General features: G+C 41.2%; 1 protein-coding gene across 1 annotated transcript; it reads left to right on the forward strand.

The window, feature by feature from the left end:
* The first annotated feature begins 12886 nt into the window (after nucleotides 1-12886).
* Nucleotides 12887-18583, forward strand: zgc:56493 (uncharacterized protein LOC336637 homolog). Its single transcript, XM_017725251.2, has 5 exons — nucleotides 12887-13121; nucleotides 14661-14765; nucleotides 16647-16712; nucleotides 17930-17995; nucleotides 18207-18583. Exons 1-5 carry the CDS (start codon nucleotides 13098-13100, stop codon nucleotides 18267-18269), a joined length of 324 nt encoding a protein of 107 aa, XP_017580740.1. The 5' UTR covers nucleotides 12887-13097; the 3' UTR covers nucleotides 18270-18583.

Below are 18583 nucleotides of genomic sequence, written 5' to 3' on the forward strand. Positions count from 1 at the left end.
CCAAGTGTTTAGGAATCGAGAGTCGACTCCGAAGCTTCGAACTCGAGTCCTGCCTGCAGCGTGTGATATTCTGTGATATATAAACTACACTCACCGGACACTTTATTAGGTACACCTCGCGCGTAAAAGGTTGGACCCCCTTTTGCCTTCAGAACTGTCTTAATTCTTCGTGGCACACTTTCAACAAGGTGTTGGAAACGTTCCTCAGAGATTCTGGTTGGTGATTTGAGTTCCTGTTGTCTTTCTATCATCTGGAACCAGTCTGCCCATTCTCCTCTGACCTCTCACATCAACAAGGCATTTTCGTCCACACAACTGACCGCTCACTGGATGTTTCCTCTTTTTTGGACCGTTCTCTGTGAACCCTAGAGATGGTTGGGTGTGAAAATCCCAGCAGATCAGCAGTTTCTGAAATACTCAGACCAGCCCGTCTGGCACCAACAACCACGCCACGTTCAAAGTCCCTTAAATCCCCTTTCTTCCCCGTTCTGATGCTCGGTCTGCACTCCAGCAAGTTGTCTTGACCACCTCTACATGCCTAAATGCAGTGAGTTGCAGCCGTGTGATTGGCTGATTAGCTGTTTGTGTTAACAAGCAACTGAATAGGGTACCTAATAAAGTGGCCAGTGAGTATATATATATATATATAATATATATATACACACGTATGTATGTACAACAGTTAGTCTAGTTCGCATGTTTACTGGAAAGACGTTATATTTATATATACATAACGTAATTTCACCAAGAGAAACTCCTTGTGCACCTGCAATAACATGGCTTAGTATCAAATAATCAAATAACGTTGCCAGGGAGTTGACAGAGGTGAATCGGACCAGTTTAGCTAGCCCCCGGTTGACTTGGCTAGTGGTCTTCAAATTATATAAACTCTGAGAAACGACTGAAATGGAAGGACACAAGTTAATGTGTCAAGATCCCTTTTCATTTATATAATTAATTATGGCGTCTTATGAAATTAATTCATATTTTACGACCTGAGTGATCGACTCATTGATTCCCATCACTTGGAATCGGAGTCGGAGTCGACTCCAAAATTTTCCGAGGTTTCGAATCCGTTCGAAACGCACGTGTCTGCGTCATCACGTACCGGATTCTTTTCGCTCCAATCAGAATTCCTTCTCTTCACTTATTCTGGATACAATACTACTAATCAAGCTTTAAGCTTTAATGAATGGGACTTTTTTCTTGTATTTGTCAGCACAATGAGGTAAAGCTTCATTGTTTCATTGTTGACTTTTTTGGCATTATTATTTTGGCCACAGTCCTTCTCAGGAATTCAAAGCAACAGTTCAACGAGATGAATAAATGGGCTGAGATCCACATAATAGACTGTTTTTGTGCCTTTTTAAACCTGTAAAACAATCATGTTTACAGGACATACACATTTGAGTTTCAGGAGTTCTCACCAGATTTATTATCATTCTTGACAGTTTTAGCTGTGTTTAGGTGTTTAGGTACACAGACGTGGTGTCAGGTTACCTGTGGGCTTTAAATGAATTCCCAGATAGCACCCATATATGGCCAAGATCTGAATGTAAAGGTTGCTACCCCAAAATCCTTTTAATCCCTGTTTAAAATATAAATTAGTACCATGTAGCTCATATCAGCACTGGCAGAAGTGGGCCAGATCTGTTTTGAGACATGTGGGCCATATGAGCATTTTAATATGTGGCCCACTTAGCCAGTGCCGACAATGGGCCAGCAGCACCGTGTCTTTGCCAGAAGTGGCCCACATCCCATCCGCATGATGAGTCTGTTTTTTTTACTTGAGCATCGAAATGTATTTGTATTTTGTCTGCTCAAGTTTTTCTTTATCAGAGCTCTAAATGCGCAGAGCTTGTAGTGTCTCTCTCTCTCTCTCTCTCTCTCTCTCTCTCTCTCTCTCTCAGTCTGTCTCTCTCTCTCTCTCTCTCTCACTCTCTCTCCCTCTCTCTATCTCTCTCCCTCTCTCTCTCACACTCTTTCTCCCTCCCTCTCTCTCACACTCTTTCTCTCTCTCCCTCCCTCCCCTCTCTCTCTCTCTCTCTCTCTCTCACTGTCTCTCTCTCTCCCTCTCTCTCTCTCCCTTTCCCTTTCTCACACTCTTTCTCCCTCCCTCTCTCTCTCTCTCCCCCCCTCTCTCTCTCCCCCCCTCTCTCTCTCCCTCCCTCTCTCTCTCTCTCTCTCTCTCTCTCACTGTCTCTCTCTCTCACTCTCTCTCTCCTTCTCCCTCTCTCTCTCTCTCTCTCTCTCTCTCTCTCTCACTGTCTCTCTCTCTCACTCTCTCTCTCTCCTTCTCCCCCTCTCTCTCTCTCTCCTTCTCCCTCTCTCTCTCTCTCTCTGAGAGATTGTCTGTGTGTGTAAAATTTTATGGCTGCTGCATGATTTTAAAAGACAGTCTATGAGTATGATATTGCTAACCACCCTTTCTGCACATTTTAACCAAAATATACCCAGTTAGCAGAAGACTGTTGAACTAATGAGACGGTCTTTTATCTCAGAGAGCTTGGCTTTGACCAGGACTTCACCCATCAGCTTGCTGGAGGACGCACTCAGGGAGGCCAAGGATACAACTGCTACTTTGAGAACGTGAGAGGAAGAACCTGAGTCCTCATTTTGTCTTCGAGAGTCGTCTAAACCTTCATTCTCAACACGGAATATAGGCTTTGTTTTGACATAATAGTGGCATGTTAGTGAGTGTAAGACACAAACACAGCAGTGTTACTGAATTTCTTAAACACCTCAGCGTCACTGCTGGACTGAGAATAGTCCACTAACCAAAAACAAAACAAGTCAACGGTGTCCTTGGCCAGAAACTGACTAGTGGTGAAGGACATAAGGATGTCGAACTGTGCAGCAACAGAAGAGGTGTTGTTACTCTACAAAGTGGATCACAAAGTAGGTGTGTCTACTCGAGTGGGCAGTAAATGGACAGTGTTTAAAAACTCTAGCATCACCACTATAGCATACCCCCCAGGGCAGAGCTGGCACAGATGAGGCCATTGGGTACACTGTGTACACAAAATGTGACTAATGGTTGCTTTAAAAAATTATGGCAACAAGTGACACGTAATATAAATGAAGAGATTTTACTTCCCTAACCTTTGATTAATAAAAACAACAGTTAAAATGTGCTGTGTTTAGTAATAGTATCACACGTTATGAGTTAAGGTGCCCCACAAATATTGAGTAAATACGAATTAATTTAAGAAAAATTTTGTAATATCTACCAAGTGTCTCAGCAAAATTGCTTTATATTTAGTAAATATCTGGAGAAAATGTATTTACATTTACTAAATATCTGGCGAAAACTGGTTTATATTTACTACACTTTACTACAGCTGTGGTTGCCAGATCTTCACGTTGAAATATATAGTGGGAAAGTATAAGACGTTATGCTTTTTTGCCAACCGTAAATTTCTCTGTTGAGAACTGTTGCTTATTTATGGTTAATTACTGTGAAAAAAAGCATATACTGTAAACCTGTATACAGTAAATTATTTTGAAAACTATGTTCATACTATATTCATAATTAGTCTATCAGTGATAACCACAGTACAACCATTTGACACGTTGGGTGTTTTTTTTTTTTTTGCAAAATTCAAATTTAGTCAATTACCAGCAGCTGTGGTTTCCTGAATTTCATTGCAAAAAATACAGTACATAAGGAATTATAATTAGTTAGCATAGATTTTAACAGTCAACAACTGCTTTTGATAAATTACAAAGAAAGCATGCAACGTTGGGGAGCGATGAGGAGGCGAATGCAAATGCTGAGAGAAGCGAGTTTTATTTTGGGCAAATCCAAAATCAGGGCCAAGACAGTCCAGGGTCACAGAGCCAACACACGGGGAACAGACATAACGAAAGAAACACAGGATAAACAAACAACGGAAGCCGGAATAAACAAAACCCCACATGAGAATCCTTCAAACAATACACCAAACAAAGACCAGCAAGGGACTAGGGAAAACACAGGGCTCAAATACAACAGGGATAACGGCGGTTAACATGACACAGGTGGAAAACAGGTGGTTGCAATCAGGGGCGGAGCCAAGAAACAAGGGGGCAGGACAGGGAAGAATCAAAACAAAGAAAGCACAGGGACAAGTAAACAAAAGCACATGGAAGACAGAAACCAAAACAAAAACACATGGATGACAGGGAGGGGCCAATCGTCACAAACAACAAATAACATCCATTACAATCTAAGGCACAGACTATATTGACAATGCCTTGTGCTAAAAGACGTAATAAAATATTTGCCGTAATATACAATAATATCACAAAGAGCAACACCATAAAGATAGTATAAATGAAAGCACCTGGGACAATTCCTGATCAGCTAAGAACCAGAAGCAGCAGTGGATGGATGGCTTTATGTTGGCTAACTGCATTTGTATAAGCACTGAAGCCTCTCGAATCTTGTGAACATGCTGCTTTTATATTTTTCTGGCTTATTCTGGAGTTGGTAATCAGTGAGAAGCAGTGTGGCTGAAATACACAGTTTCTTAGTTGTGTAAGACAGGTGTTGGTAATTTGAGTAAAAGCAGAAATACTCTTGGTTAAATATTACCTGTGAAAAGGTATTCAGTCAGCATCTGCACTTCAGTCCACACGCACTCTCTATGAGAAAACATCTCATAACTGTTCTTTCCCAAAGGTTATTGCAGTCATTCATGAGAAACACAGACATTGCACAAACACTGACTTCAATTAAAGACACACATATTCACCTTAGACCATTACAAAATGTAGAAAAATGAGTGTGAACAAACCATCAACCGAGAAAGAGGGGTAAATAAAAGATGCTTCCATACCTGAGAAATGCTGGTGGTAGATGTAGGAGACGTGTAAGTTACGTAACCTAACTGCAAGAAGAAAAGATCTGGTTAAGCCTGAAATTAGTGACACAATGGGAAGAAAGTCCAGATTTCACAAACCTTAGTGTGATGTAGGACTGTTGACATATAAAATCACTTGGCTGCTGGTTACCAAATAAAAGCTCAGTTGACTTTATTAAACTAAAGCTTTAACTGTGCCGGTCACTCGACATCTCCCCCTCAGGTCCTCTAAACTCCTGTGAGAGAAGCACAGAACCTGCTCTGTGGTGTGTGAGCCCGTTAACCTGCTGGCCACCAAGCTAACAGTCCCTCTCTGTCATTCAGACTATCGACGTCTCCCGCTCAGATTTGAGCCCATCATGGTCAGCACAGGTTAGCCGGAGTGAACGGGTCGTCCAGCAGAGCTATTAACTAATTTAGCCTAAGCTCGTGCATACATTTAGTTAGCTAGGTAGCTAAGAAGTAACGTTATACACACTAGTTTATTAACGTTATACCATAAATTCGACACCGCCTCACTCAAAAATTTAGCTAAAAGGTGAAGAAGAGGGTGCAGGCAGGATGGAGTGGGTGGAGACGGGTGTCAGAGCTGATGTGTGACAGAAGGATAGCAGCAAGAGTGAAAGGGAAGGTTTACAAGACAGCAGTGCGTCCTGCTATGATGTCTGGTTTGGAGACTGTGGCTCTGTCTAAAAGACAGGAGGCTGAGCAGGAGGTGGCGGAGATGAAGATGCTGAGATTTTCGTTGGGAGTGACAAGGATGGACAAGATTAGAAATGAGCAGATCAGAGGGACAGTGAAGGTGGAGCAGTTTGGAGATAAAGCCAGAGAGGCCAGGTTGAGATGGTTTGGACATGTGTTGAGGAGGACTAATGGATATATTGGGCAAAGAATGTTGGAGATGGAGCTGCCGGGTAGAAGGAGAAGAGGTAGACCTCAGAGAAGGTTTATGGATGTGAAGGTGGACATGGAGATGGTTGGTGTGAAAGTAGAGGAGGCAGTGGATAGGGCAAGATGGAGGCAGATGATCCGCTGTGGCGACCCCTAAAGGGAACACCCCGCCTCGTCTCCAGGCTTTTTATTTTACAACATTTGGTTCTGAAAAGGTGTGTAAATGTACTTTTCCACTGGGAGAGACTTACATAAGGTTCACAGTTGGACCTTAAAACCTCTGTTGTACCTTTGAGGACACATTTACATTGTTTGTACCTTGATTAACAAAAAATGTACCTGCAAAGTATCTTTATTTCTAACAGTGTAGGCGCGCCGCCTTGGTGAAACACTGATGATGGCTCGGAGTTCAGTACAGGTGGAATCTTCTCTCCTCAATACGGGTGGAATCTTCTCTCCTCAATATGGGTGGAATCTTCTCTCCTCAATACGGGTGGAATCTTCTCTCCTCAATACGAGTGGAATCTTCTCTCCTCAATACGAGTCTGCAGCAGGTGATAGTTCTGGGCACACATCAGACAAATCCTGCTGGCTTAAATTTGACTTACAGCACAGGACATTTGACGTGTTTGATGAGCTGCAGTAACTTAAAAGATTGGACAACTGCCACAGCGACATTGGAAATGGTTTCCTAGCAATAATTAAAAAGGTCTTACCTTTGGGAAGCTGGAGGATTGCAACCCCTGAAACGCGTAGTCATGGGTGTCCAGGAGGCACAAAATGCGCTGGACAAAAATATGATGAGATTAAAACCAAAGACCTCCCAAAATCGATCGATTCTCTGCATCGTTGTTGTTCCTGATAAGTAAATTCTACTCAATGGATCACAGCTAATTTTATTCAACCAAAACTGTAAAATGCAATTAATAAAACATTAAAATGTATTGGATTCATCTCAGTTTGATTTCTAACTGAGCATAGTCTTTTTTATTATGTAGAGGTTACTATTAGTAAATATTAATTAACCCCAGTCCCACTTTTAACAGTGTAGGACAGCTCTCTGTGGGAGCTTCTCCATGTACAATGGCCAAACCCCACAAACAGGTACACAAAACTGCTTCTGTAGGAGTAGCATAACAGAAACGTGGCAGTGCTAAACTGCCTGAAATCACAGTTCTTCTCATTAGATTAAATGGCCCATGAGGGTGAATTGATAAAGTATTTAAATCCCTGTAAAAAACATTAAAACGGTCATTTTATACAGCTAAATAAGTTCCCAGTAGAAAAACGGCACATTTAAAGTATAAAACGAGTGTAAAGTCCTAATCACATACAAATAATACGAGATGAGAATCATCAATTTGGCACTGAAACTTTTAAAGACTTTTAAAATGTACATCATTTTCCCCTTTTTGCACAAATGTAGCTGATTGGCCAAGACATGTTTGGTGTCCAAAGTAAAGTTGGTTAGTTTTGCAGTGGAGCTACAAGGTTAATGTAATGGCAGTCTATGTGTCCTTTGATGAGTTAGACTTCCCTTACTTTTTAGCTTCACTACTGGAGTCGTTGCTCCAGCTCAAAACTGAAGGGCCCAGTTTTTAGACACAAAACACGTCTTGGTTGATCAACTCCGAGTTAAAAGTTTGTAATTGTGTCAATGAGATTTTTCACAGAATCGTTCGTTTAAGTTTGGATTGAATCGTACTTTTAGTTTTCTTGCTCTAGTTTTTTATAGGCTGTAGAATCAAAGCGGCATGCTTTATGGTTTAGATCAGCATCACCAGCCCTGCTTCTGGAATTCTGGACCTTTCTGCAGACTTTAGTTCCAAGCCCAATAACCCAGCCTGATCTATGTAATTATTGCCTTTGGAGGTCCTTGATTATGTGAGCTGTGTTACAGTTTCAGGTTGGAAGTGAAACATGCAAGAATACAGATCTCTAGGAGGAGGGTTAGTGACCACTGGTTTAGATGATGGGGATCCTCTGCGTTACCGCTAACCTTAAGCATTAGAGCACAGCCCATCTATTTCGTGTAGTTTTGATCAAATTTGCAATCTTGCTTTTTAGGGTAAATCAACTCTTATATGATCCTTAAGCACCATGACGGCCTCAAGAGACTACTGGCCTGGGTAAAGTAGGTGAGAGAGAGTGAGAGCGCATCTGGCTGCCTCACAATACAGAGAGACTTCAAAGAGCACTGCCTAATTATAGTTATAGATCCCATTATAACCCATCTCATCACCATTCTCATGAATTTTGCATCAGTGTTCAAAGAAAGTGATTAACATGTTACTGAATGGGACCTAATGAAATGCCACTGAACAGGATAAATGTAACAGGAGAATCAAAGGGACATAGCGAAGGGGACAGTATACGGGTCTAAATATGGAAATTATTCTGTCATATGTGGGCAGCCTGTCCCATTTCAAAGATGTTGTACAAATATAAAGTGCAGCCCTTTTAATGAAGTATCTCGCTTTTAATCTGTTTTGGTTCACTGCGCAGTAAATCATGTATTTATGACAGAAGGTGCATGAACTTGTGTCCACATCACACGTCTGAACAGCTCTCTGCATCATTCTGTCGTGTTTTATTTACAGCCGAGGTGAAAGTAAAACTTTATCATGGTAAATTATTAACAGAACTTGCACTTCTGATCATTTCTTTATTTGTTCCTGGTACATTTTAGTTGAGCACTCAAAAAAAACAGATGACTGGAAGCTAAAGAACTGCTTTTGACTTAACCTTGTGTTTTATCTCCTCTGCTTTTTCTGTTTTTCTGAGGTTTTTTCCAGGGTAAGGTATTAATAAAGGCTTTATCAACATGCCTGCTGCTTTTATGGCTTCACTAAAGGGAGTCAACATTGGTATTAGCTGTTATCAAGATTTGACCAAGACTTTCACCTTTGTCAGATTCTTCCTGCGCTGCATTCTTCAGATTGGGGATGGGCATATCAGTCAGTTCAATATTCAAGGTGCCTTGCTCAAGGGCACTTCAGTCATGGACTATCAGCCAAGGGGATCGAACCGGCAACCTTCCGGTCACAGGGCTGGTTCCCTAACCTCCAGCCCACAACTTGCCCCCTCGACCCAACCTGATATATCCAATTATTGCCCAGATCTCCTGGAAGAGGGATGGGGACCTCTGGTTTAGATGATAGGTTGTATGCATTTTTTGTAAACAAACAAAAATACTTTCATACTTTTTTTCTGGGAAGGTACTTTTAATTTTACTGCTATCATTATTTTAACTTTTACTTGCTAATACTCTTACTGCTCTATCCAGCTCTGCATAGTTGTAGCATTGCTAGCTTAAGGCATTTGCAAAGTTTGAATATTCCTACTTCAGCTAGTGGAGAACGGGGATGGCCGGCACACTGTTAACTTCTGGTTCCGTAGGGGGAACAACTGCTTGACCAACATTCCAGGTTGCTGAGAACTCTGAACTGTACAGTCTGTAAAAGTGGGGATAATGTTTTTTTTTTATGCAAATCTTTTGATGTTGATGGGTTTGAATGGCACGTTGATCTTGAGTGACATGTCCAGGTGTAGGGCAAATGGCATCAAAACATATCTCTGCTGTCGGAAGAAAACCTCGTATCTCCAAAATGGTAACTTTACAGGAGAAGGAAAAAACCTACCTTACTTTTAATGTAAGTCAATGGAACCAGAATTTATTTCAAGTCATTTTGGGCCGTTTCTTTTAGTCCATTCATCATTAAATTTACACACAATGTAAAGGGTAACGGATTTTTTCAAATAAAGTCAAAAACTAAAAAATGTCAAAATTGGAGATACAAGGTTTTCTTCTGACAGCAGCGATATATTATTCATTATTACAGTGCAGTACTGTACTATATCACTGTTTGTACCAAATCTGTATTAAATTTGTAACAAATTGTTTTTACCTTTAATCTATAGGCCAGCTGATAAGTGAGTTTATCTCTAACTTCAAGCCAAACAATTTATGTATTTTTAATTTTTGTAATGAATTAACATTTATTTTATTTTACCTTATATTATATTTTAACAAGGTGATGCTTAATTGTATTGTATCAAATTGTAACAATTTTTGATATAACATTTTTTTAAAAGAATAACAGATGATGGAACATATTTTTATGTCTATAATAAAGGTAGCATTAATCATAACATCACGTTGATATTTCTTACATTTTTAAATGATTTTTTAAAAAGTCCCAAAAGAGATTCATAAGGCATTTTGGAATGAAATCCTTTAAATTAACTGAATTGAAATGAAGTGGCCTCTATTTTCTTATTATTCTTCAATACAAGCCAATCATGATTTAACATTTATGAATGTTTACTTATTTCAGAAACTTTATTTGGTTGTCTTTGGATGTTTGTATTTGTGGTTTGGTTCGAAGTGAAAGCTCTGATTATTTTTATTTTTGTTTAATTCTTTGAACCTATTGACTCCATACTGGAGCTGGTCGCCACAACTTCCAACCATGAATTTAATTTTAATCCATGAAATATTTTCTAAGATTGACAGTGTTTTTTTTTTTTTAAACTAAGATTTAATTCGCTGCTAGTTAGGAATTCTTAATGTATGGTATGCCTGGGATATACTGCAGAGTTATCCATTTAACCAATTAACCCTGTTCTCTCCTGCAGCACCTGTACACAGCTGTTTAAATGTGGATACATATAGTTTAATATCAGGTGTAAATGATCTCTGGTATATTAAATGATATTATGCAGTGTGTTTAAACCGTCTACGACACTGTCACTGGGGCAGTACCCTCCTTGTCACTGTGGTGGTACCCTCAGGGGTACATCTCTGTACCTATGGTCAGGGATCATAACTGTACCATAATCCACTGAAATGATCTGTTCTAAGCTGTACTGACTCCACACACCCTGTCTCGCCTCCAAGCTTTTATTAAATGGTTCTGTTTTTAAAAATTGTTTATAAAAAGATACAAATATCCACTTTTCCACTGGGAAAAACTTATTTAAGGTACACAATTGGACCTTAAAACCGCTGTTGCACCGTTGAGGGAACGTTTACACTGCTTGTACCTTGATGAACGAATCATGTACCTGCATGGTGCCTTTATTTCTAACAGTGAAACTGTGCCTCAGCCCCAGCCATGCTTCAGGCTTAGGTCTTAGGGTATCCTATAATCTCGAATTTCCAAAGGTGGATGTAAATTGTCCTGGCTTTATTTTTTTTTAATTGATATATAAATTGAATCATTTGATAACAAAAGCACTAAGAGGCCCTGTACCGTGTTTTGTGTGTGTTTGCATGTGTGTGTGGGAAGATGTGCTCCACGGCCTCTTGCACACACAGTATCAATGGGATCAAAATGAGTGTAAGTGTACTTTAGCCTCTACTCTTGATCGTTCTACATGGTTTCTGCTTCACACCTCATGCTAGAATCTCATTAAGGTGTGGTGGCCTTGGCAACCTGGCTCATTCTCTGCAAGCCGCTGGTGGTTCAAATGAGAGATGAAAAGCAGGAATGGAACCTCTCATCAGACAACAACCTGTTTCATCATCCTGGATTCATTTCAAAACAGTCCTTAGATCAGTGGATCGCAAACTGGAGAATAAGGGGTCCGAAGCGAATATGAGACAAAGCAAAGTGCATCTTTCTGCTGTTCACCTTTTTGATGATTACATTCAGTATTATAATTTTGTGAGTGTGTGTGCCAGGAAGGTAAAAGGATGGGGTCTTAAATGAATGATTGAGAATCCATAGCAAAATGTCCCAAATTTGTCTGTGTCTAATTCAGGAATTCTTTAGGGACAATTTTGCCCCACAACACCCTTCATGCACCTCTCTGCCATTATTTAAGTTTTAATAATACGTTTTAGGGCAAACCTTCATTACAAATCGATCATAAAGCAAAGTATCAGACAGTGTATTCATAACCATGTCATGTAAGTGGGGCAGTTGTGGGCTGGAGGTTAGGGAGCTGGCCCTGTGACCGGAAGGTTGCAGGTTCGATCCCCAGTGCTGACAGTCCATGACTGAGGTGTCCTTGAGCAAGACACCCAACCCCCAATTGCTCCCTGGGCACTGCGGATAGGGCTGCCCACCACTCCACTGCCCGTGTGTGTGTGTATATATATATATTTTTTTTTTTTTTTATTTGGTGTTTCACTTCAAGGATGGATTAAACGTGGCAGTGGAATTTCCCCATTTGTGGGATTTTAAAAAAAAAGTATCACTTAATAGCTTTTTACATTTTAGTAGCTTTTAGGGGTATTAAACACCTCAGCCATCTGGTTCCCATCAGCAGCACTGTGAACAATTCTGACTCTAAGTTGCTCTAAAACAGAACATTTAACATCAAACCACTTTGACTGACTACTTACATCTTAATGACTGAATAATACAGAAATTTCAAAATATCAGTGGACTTCCCCTTTGACAAAACACAAAGGTGGTAAAAGAGAATGTAAATTCCTCTGAAAAAAAAAACTGCATACAAATTTTACAATTAATAATACAAGAATGCAGATCCACCAGCTTGGCCATACATGACGACGTTTAAAGGACTAGTTCACCAAAAAGAAATCTTACATTCTTCCCCAGCGGTCTGACCGCGGTGACTCCGCTGAGAAATGCTGGGTGTCCGAGGTTTTCTAATGCAACAGAAATCACCCATAAAAGATGCTGAGTCACACAGACGTCCAGTACTTTTAGCTACATTACTGTCATGGTCTCAGTTTTAAACTGAAGAAGCCAATCGCAGTTACCAAGCACATCTAGTTAGGTCAACATATTTTTGAGAGACCTATTTTTGGTGGATCAGTCCTTCAAGCTGGGACTGAACTTGGCTTTCATGCTTCAGTCGCGAGCCACATTCCAAGACCCTTTCCTCGCCCAAGCTGTCTGCAGGCTGTAACGTCAATGTGGTTAAGGTTTGTTTTTTGTAGGTTTATACAATTATTCGCTATTGTTTTGTGGATTTATAGCAGGGAAGTTCACACACCGGGGATGTCTGGCCGCAGCCGAGTCAGGGTCCTTGTCTCCTCCTCGTTATGGTTAGGTTTAAGCGTTAAAGTCGTCCAGCTGTTTGTTACAGTAGGTCTTACACCGCTGAGAAGCGCACAGAGAGCTTTAGCTGGTAAAGCGGGGTTGAGAACGGTCGCCGTTTCTGTCAGTAAGTCCCTGCGCGGGAGGCTGCAGAGCTGCAGTGGTGAAGCGGCTCGGTGACCGCTCCGCTCTCGGGGGCTGGGCTTCTGCACACAGCGTGATGTGAAAGCGTTGCAGACTGGAGTGGGACCACACCAGAGGAGAGCACGGAGAGAGAGAGAGAGAGAGCGGACTGCCACGGGAGGAAGGTTTCTTTTGCCTTTTTAGTCTTTAAAAAGTGACCATCATGATCGTCGTGATTGAGGACCAGGTAAGGCACACAAATCTATAAGGCCGGTGCCTTTTCTGTTCTAACGGCGTTGAGATGGACTTTGGAACGTTTCTCTGCAGTGTTACTACCCGCTACAAGCCGTAACGGACACGGTTTCACCAAGTTCATGTTATCGGAGGACGTCCCCCGTGTTTTCTGGCCAGGCTCAGGTGCTTCTCGCCAGGTTAAAACGGCATAAGTTACCGATTAGTCCGAAACACGCCGTGAGTGAGGGCTGTTGGGTTAGGTTAGTTAGCCGGGCGGCTAGCTAACGGTAGGTCACCAACTTTCACCGCCACGCTCCCGGTGATTCCGCGGTGAAATGACGTTTAACCGGAGACGAAGTCTGAGTTCCCATCACTGCGTCGTGGAAAGTTTTTCGGGCTTTGTCTCTGTTCAGCCACTCGTTGTAGCTTCGCCGTCCGGCGTTGTGTGGTCGCCTGAGTGAAGTGACCGGGGCCGGGTGGAGCGGTTAGGCCTTCGGAAACCTCAGCCTGGCAGTTAAAGCCGTTTCAGAAGAGCCGTTAAAAGCGGTGCTTTCAGTGTTTTGTTTGCAAACACGGACCCGAAATCACACAAACGGCGTCAGTATGAAAGGCTTTTTTTTTTTAAAAATAGCGGTTTGTCCCAAACCGGCTGTTCTAAGCTTAGCTCGTTAGCTTCGCTCGCGAAAGCTAAGTGGCTAACAGAGGCTCGCTCAGCGCGCCATTCGCTCCACTTGACACACACGTGGGGATTTGCTTATGTTGGTTGTTTTAGCAAATTAATAAGACTTTTGAAGTCCTAGGCGATTAAAAACAAGCGTTGGGAAGTTGACTTATTGGCGCTGAAGCTTTTGAGGCTTCACGCCGAGCGCATTTGTGTGAGTTGGGTTACATTGAGAAGCGGCGTTTAACGGCGAAGCAGCTGGGTCTGCCGTGTGGCTCGTGTTACTACACGGTGAGCGGGGGTTGTGTTGCTGTCTGCGGAGGTAAAAACCCAACCAGGCCCGTCAGTTTGATGTCTAGCTGGGGAAGTTCAGTGCAGCGAGCTGAAACGGTTTCGTCTTTCACTTTGTTTTGTATGAAGCCGGCGAGCCGCTGTTTGAACAGACTGCCTTTCTTTCACATCCAGTAAAAAAAACAAGCAGAGGCAGCTTTTGACTCCAAAGATGATCATTAAAATAAGAGAAACTCTTATTTGAGTTTCCAGAGCTTTCAGCTGCTGTTTGGCTGTATTTGCGGCAGTTGGTGTGTTAATTTAACTGCACCTGCCTGATTTCCAGTCTCGGGTGATTGCAGTGGGTCAGATGGTTCGTGAGAGCACTTGTTGCCCTCTTCTTTACTTGTGCACTGGAAAACAAGCACTTGTACCTGCTGGTCTAAATGAAGGTTTTTCTTCTCTGTGAAACACTAACTGTACATGTCTGAATTTGCACGTGTTGAGTGAGAACGTTTATGCTCAGCTGTAGAGATGCAGATGCCCCGTTTAGACCAGGTAACTGATCTTATTTATTTATATTTTTTAACCTTTAAATTCCTCTCCATCACTTCTGTACAGGAGGCCTTTGACAAAGCTCTGGTTGAAGCTGGAGACAAGCTGGTCGTGGTTGACTTCACAGCCACGTGGTGTGGGCCCTGTCAGAGCATCGCTCCCTTCTACAAAGTGAGTGGATTCTGCTTTTAGTTTATTTACTGCAAGTTTATTGTTGCTTTATAGGTTCAGTGTATACCAGAGTGTCGTAGGAGTTCCTGTGTTTGCTGAAATTGAAAAGAATGAAAGAAAAGTGAGTGTTGTGTGGCCTGAATCCTCGGTTTAATTAACGCCTGAGCTTGAAAATGATGCGAAAAAGTAAAGATACATCGATTGCAGTATTTTTTGTTTGGTCTGATACTGGCACTCAGCTTGTCTCGTATTGAGTTAAGTGATACTTTTTTAATCCCACAAATGGGGAAATTCCACCTCCGCATTTAACCCATCCGTGAAGTGAAATACCACATATACGCACACACACACACACACAAACACACTAAGGACAGTGAGCACACTTGCCCGGAGTGGTGGGCAGCCCTATCCATGGTGCCAGGGAGCCATTGGGGGTTAGGTGTCTTGCTCAAAGACACCTCAGTCATGGACAAGACACACATTGTGTGCATGTAAAATAATTGATATTTTTCTCTGCTGAAATGAATTGGACAGACTAAATAAGTCTTAGACATGAAACTTGGTCAATAGGTTGTGCTTCCTCTTGCTATGACATGAGAAGTGACCATTTGGCATGAAGAGGGTGCTACAGCACAGTGTTTTATGCTTTGAGCCATACATCCTACACTGTGAGGCTTACAGATGGTCCTAAGGATGACCTGATGATGGGAAAACTGAGGTTGCTGTTAGTTAGTCAGTCAGCTTTCAGCAGGCATTTGACAGGCTTAACATTGGCCACTCATAATGAAACTTTATATGTCTGTGTTGGACATGAGGTATTCCAATGAAGTGGGGCTGGAGGTTAGGGAACTGGCCCTGTGACTGGAAGGTTGCCGGTTTGATCCCCAGAGCGCCGTGGATAGGGCTGCCCACCTAGAGTGTGTGTAGTGTTTCACTTCACGGATGGGTTACATGCGGAGGTGGAATTTCCCCGTTTGTGGGATTTAAAAGAATTGGCCACTGAGGGGCGGTACTCAATTTTTTGAACAGTTCACTCAAGTGTCCTTGATATTTTATTGGGATCATGAAACTGGTTTTAAATAATGTAAGTTAGTTGCAAATAACCTTGCAACTACAGGTGTCTTCATAAAATGCATAAAACACAAAAGCAGTTAGTATATCAAGAAAACTGCTTTTCCAGCATTTTCTGCCGCTGAGGTCATCTAAAGGTCAATCTGCACAAAACCTGAAAATGATCTTCACTGAAGGTCTCATCAATTATCACTACATATGAATGAGTTTTGATAAGCGCTGGCTCACTTTCATGTATCTTCTGTCTGCGAAGAGGCTCCAGTCCCTCACAGTAGACCTAATTGGTCCAGTTTGTACTTGGACCCTGCGTGTTGTAGTTTCATCGCCAGTGTGTTAATTTCATCACAAACAATGTTGTAAAATGTCATGAACACATCAGTGACTTCCAACAATGTTGTGAAAGGATACAGAGCGCATTAGTGTTTACGAGAGAGGATGCCAGCTGGCAACTACTGGGTATCACAGATACTCGAGATTCAGTTGAATAAGTATCAGTGTGGTGGGTTTTTTTTTTTTTGGAATTTATTTACATCTTTTTGTGGTTGTACAATATTAAGGTTACAAATCTAAATATATTTTAGCAGCATTTATATTGGCTGTTTTTCTTAATCTCTTTCAAAAAGACTCGAGCGCCTTGTTTTTCGTCTTGTTCTTTTATAGTTCGCATCAGCTTTGCAGTGGACTGCAGTTTGCATTAGTCTTCCCCTCTGTGCACATGACTTCCAAAATTGTGATATTTTGGATTCTTTATTTTTACCATTTGTTTGAGATTAAGTGTTTCTGTCTCATTGCCTTTTTATTTCCTTTTAGGGTCTGTCTGAAAAAGAAGGCAATGCCAGCGTGGTCTTCCTCAAGGTAGATGTGGATGATGCACAGGTGAGTTAGTTTTACTGTTTGGTTAAGAGGTTATTGGGCAAGCCATGAAGTCTCTAAAATGTCCCTTTGAAAGATGAATTCCTGGGGGAACGGTCTCATCAGGAAGCTCCATTATGTTTTGTGAAACCAACTAAAACAAATGGAAAAAGACGTCACAAAAAAAAGCCTAGACTCTAATCAGGGCACAGCAGTCACTTTGTTCTGAGCTTGTTTTGAGCTGTTGGTCATACCAACCCAGCGCAGCAGCGTAACATTTGGGAGCACATGCGTCACCTAAATGATGAACTAACCTAACTTTGTGTAAATAGAGCACAGTATAGAAATATGTCCACATGCGTGTTTCTGTTTTTTGAATTCATACAAACACTTTCATTTTATAGTAAATTAGTTTGGGCTGGTTTATGTTTATGAACAGACGCCTACAGATCAACACAGTAAAGGAAAACTTATTTGTGATCCTGAGTTTAAAGCCAGTTTTTATTCAACTTAAACTTGGAACTAAGTTGTAAATAAATCTGAAACTGAAACTTTGCTTGTGTGTAAAAAGTGATTTCAGAGCCACTCGGTTCTCCCTGATGGAAACTGTTTACCTTCAGTGTTTTGTGCTTCTGATCATTTTAATAGACGTCAGCGTCACTAATTAATGACGTTCTATTAAAAGACTGGTTTACCAAGAGAGACACTGGAGGACTTTCACCTGAAATGAGTTCATGAAGCCAGTCTGGTTATAAAAATGATAACAGGACATCAGAGCCAGAATGACTCTTTTAGTACTTTTACTTTATACTTAAGTACATTTGAAGGGAAATACTTTAGTACTTTTACTCAAGTGGAGGTCTAAAGGGAGGAACTTCTACTTTAATGGAGGAATATTTTACCCTGGGGGTCTCGACTTTAACTCAAGTACATGATTTGTTTACTTCGTCCACCTCTGCTTTTCTGTATTTCAGCAGTTGCTTTGATTATATGAACCTCTAGATGGCAGTAAAACGACTGCTGACTCTCTCAATATTTGATTGATGACTTCATGGTTACATTGAGCTATACAGTCTTTTCCCCAGGCTAATCATGTTCTCTATGCTTTGTGTGTGTCCATAGCCCATTCAGTTTAGCTATACTGCTGGGCATAACATGCCTGGGGGCACTGAAAGAGGGAAATGTGTGGGCTTGATACTCCTGAGGTAACTAATGGATTGATTTTTCTTTTTGATTTGCAGGATGTGGCTCAGTCTTGTGAGATCAAATGTATGCCGACATTCCATTTCTACAAAAACGGAAAGAAGGTGGGCAGACAGGAATGGTGGAAGTGTTTGAAATGATCAAGAAATTTAAGCAAGGCTATAAAATATAACCTTTCATTTGTTTAATTGGTTGCTTTATTAATTAGCTTTGTCTTTTAGATGATACCTCTCCCCTTCTCTTAGCTCATTCAAGTCAAAAATTTGTGTGCTTTGCTGCTTTTATGTTTTAAAACTTTTCTTTTTATTTCTGTAGGTCGACGAGTTTTCTGGCTCCAACCAGGCTAAACTGGAAGAGTTGGTGAACACTCACAAATGAAGAGAGGAGCAGACACAAAGCATGAATATAACATTGGCCCAAATATACCAGCTCTCTACATCCCTTAAATTTACTACTAACAAGTGCAGATTTTGTTACTTAATGAACTTTAGTCACATGACAGCAAGGTAGAAGTGGTCTGTTAAAACATGCTTGCCTTCCCAAAGTTCCTGAACTGCCATAAATAATTATCCATATTTTGTCTTTTTTTTCTTCCTCTTTAAACTGTGTAGCTCCACTTTTTATTCCCAGTAAACTAACCTGTGTCACTGAAATCAGGTTTAATAAACAGACAGTTCTATAGAGTACAAACA

The sequence above is a fragment of the Pygocentrus nattereri genome, chromosome 5, assembly GCF_015220715.1.
Source record: "Pygocentrus nattereri isolate fPygNat1 chromosome 5, fPygNat1.pri, whole genome shotgun sequence".
In the NCBI taxonomy this organism is placed as follows: domain Eukaryota; kingdom Metazoa; phylum Chordata; class Actinopteri; order Characiformes; family Serrasalmidae; genus Pygocentrus; species Pygocentrus nattereri.

Bases quoted from the DNA above. Each gene is read 5' to 3' on its own strand.
- zgc:56493 (XM_017725251.2), top strand. From the start codon at position 13,098: ATGATCGTCGTGATTGAGGACCAG. The intron at 13,122-14,660 runs GTAAGGCACACA...ACTTCTGTACAG, and splicing joins TCGTCGTGATTGAGGACCAG to GAGGCCTTTGACAAAGCTCT. The intron at 16,713-17,929 runs GTGAGTTAGTTT...TTTGATTTGCAG, and splicing joins TAGATGTGGATGATGCACAG to GATGTGGCTCAGTCTTGTGA.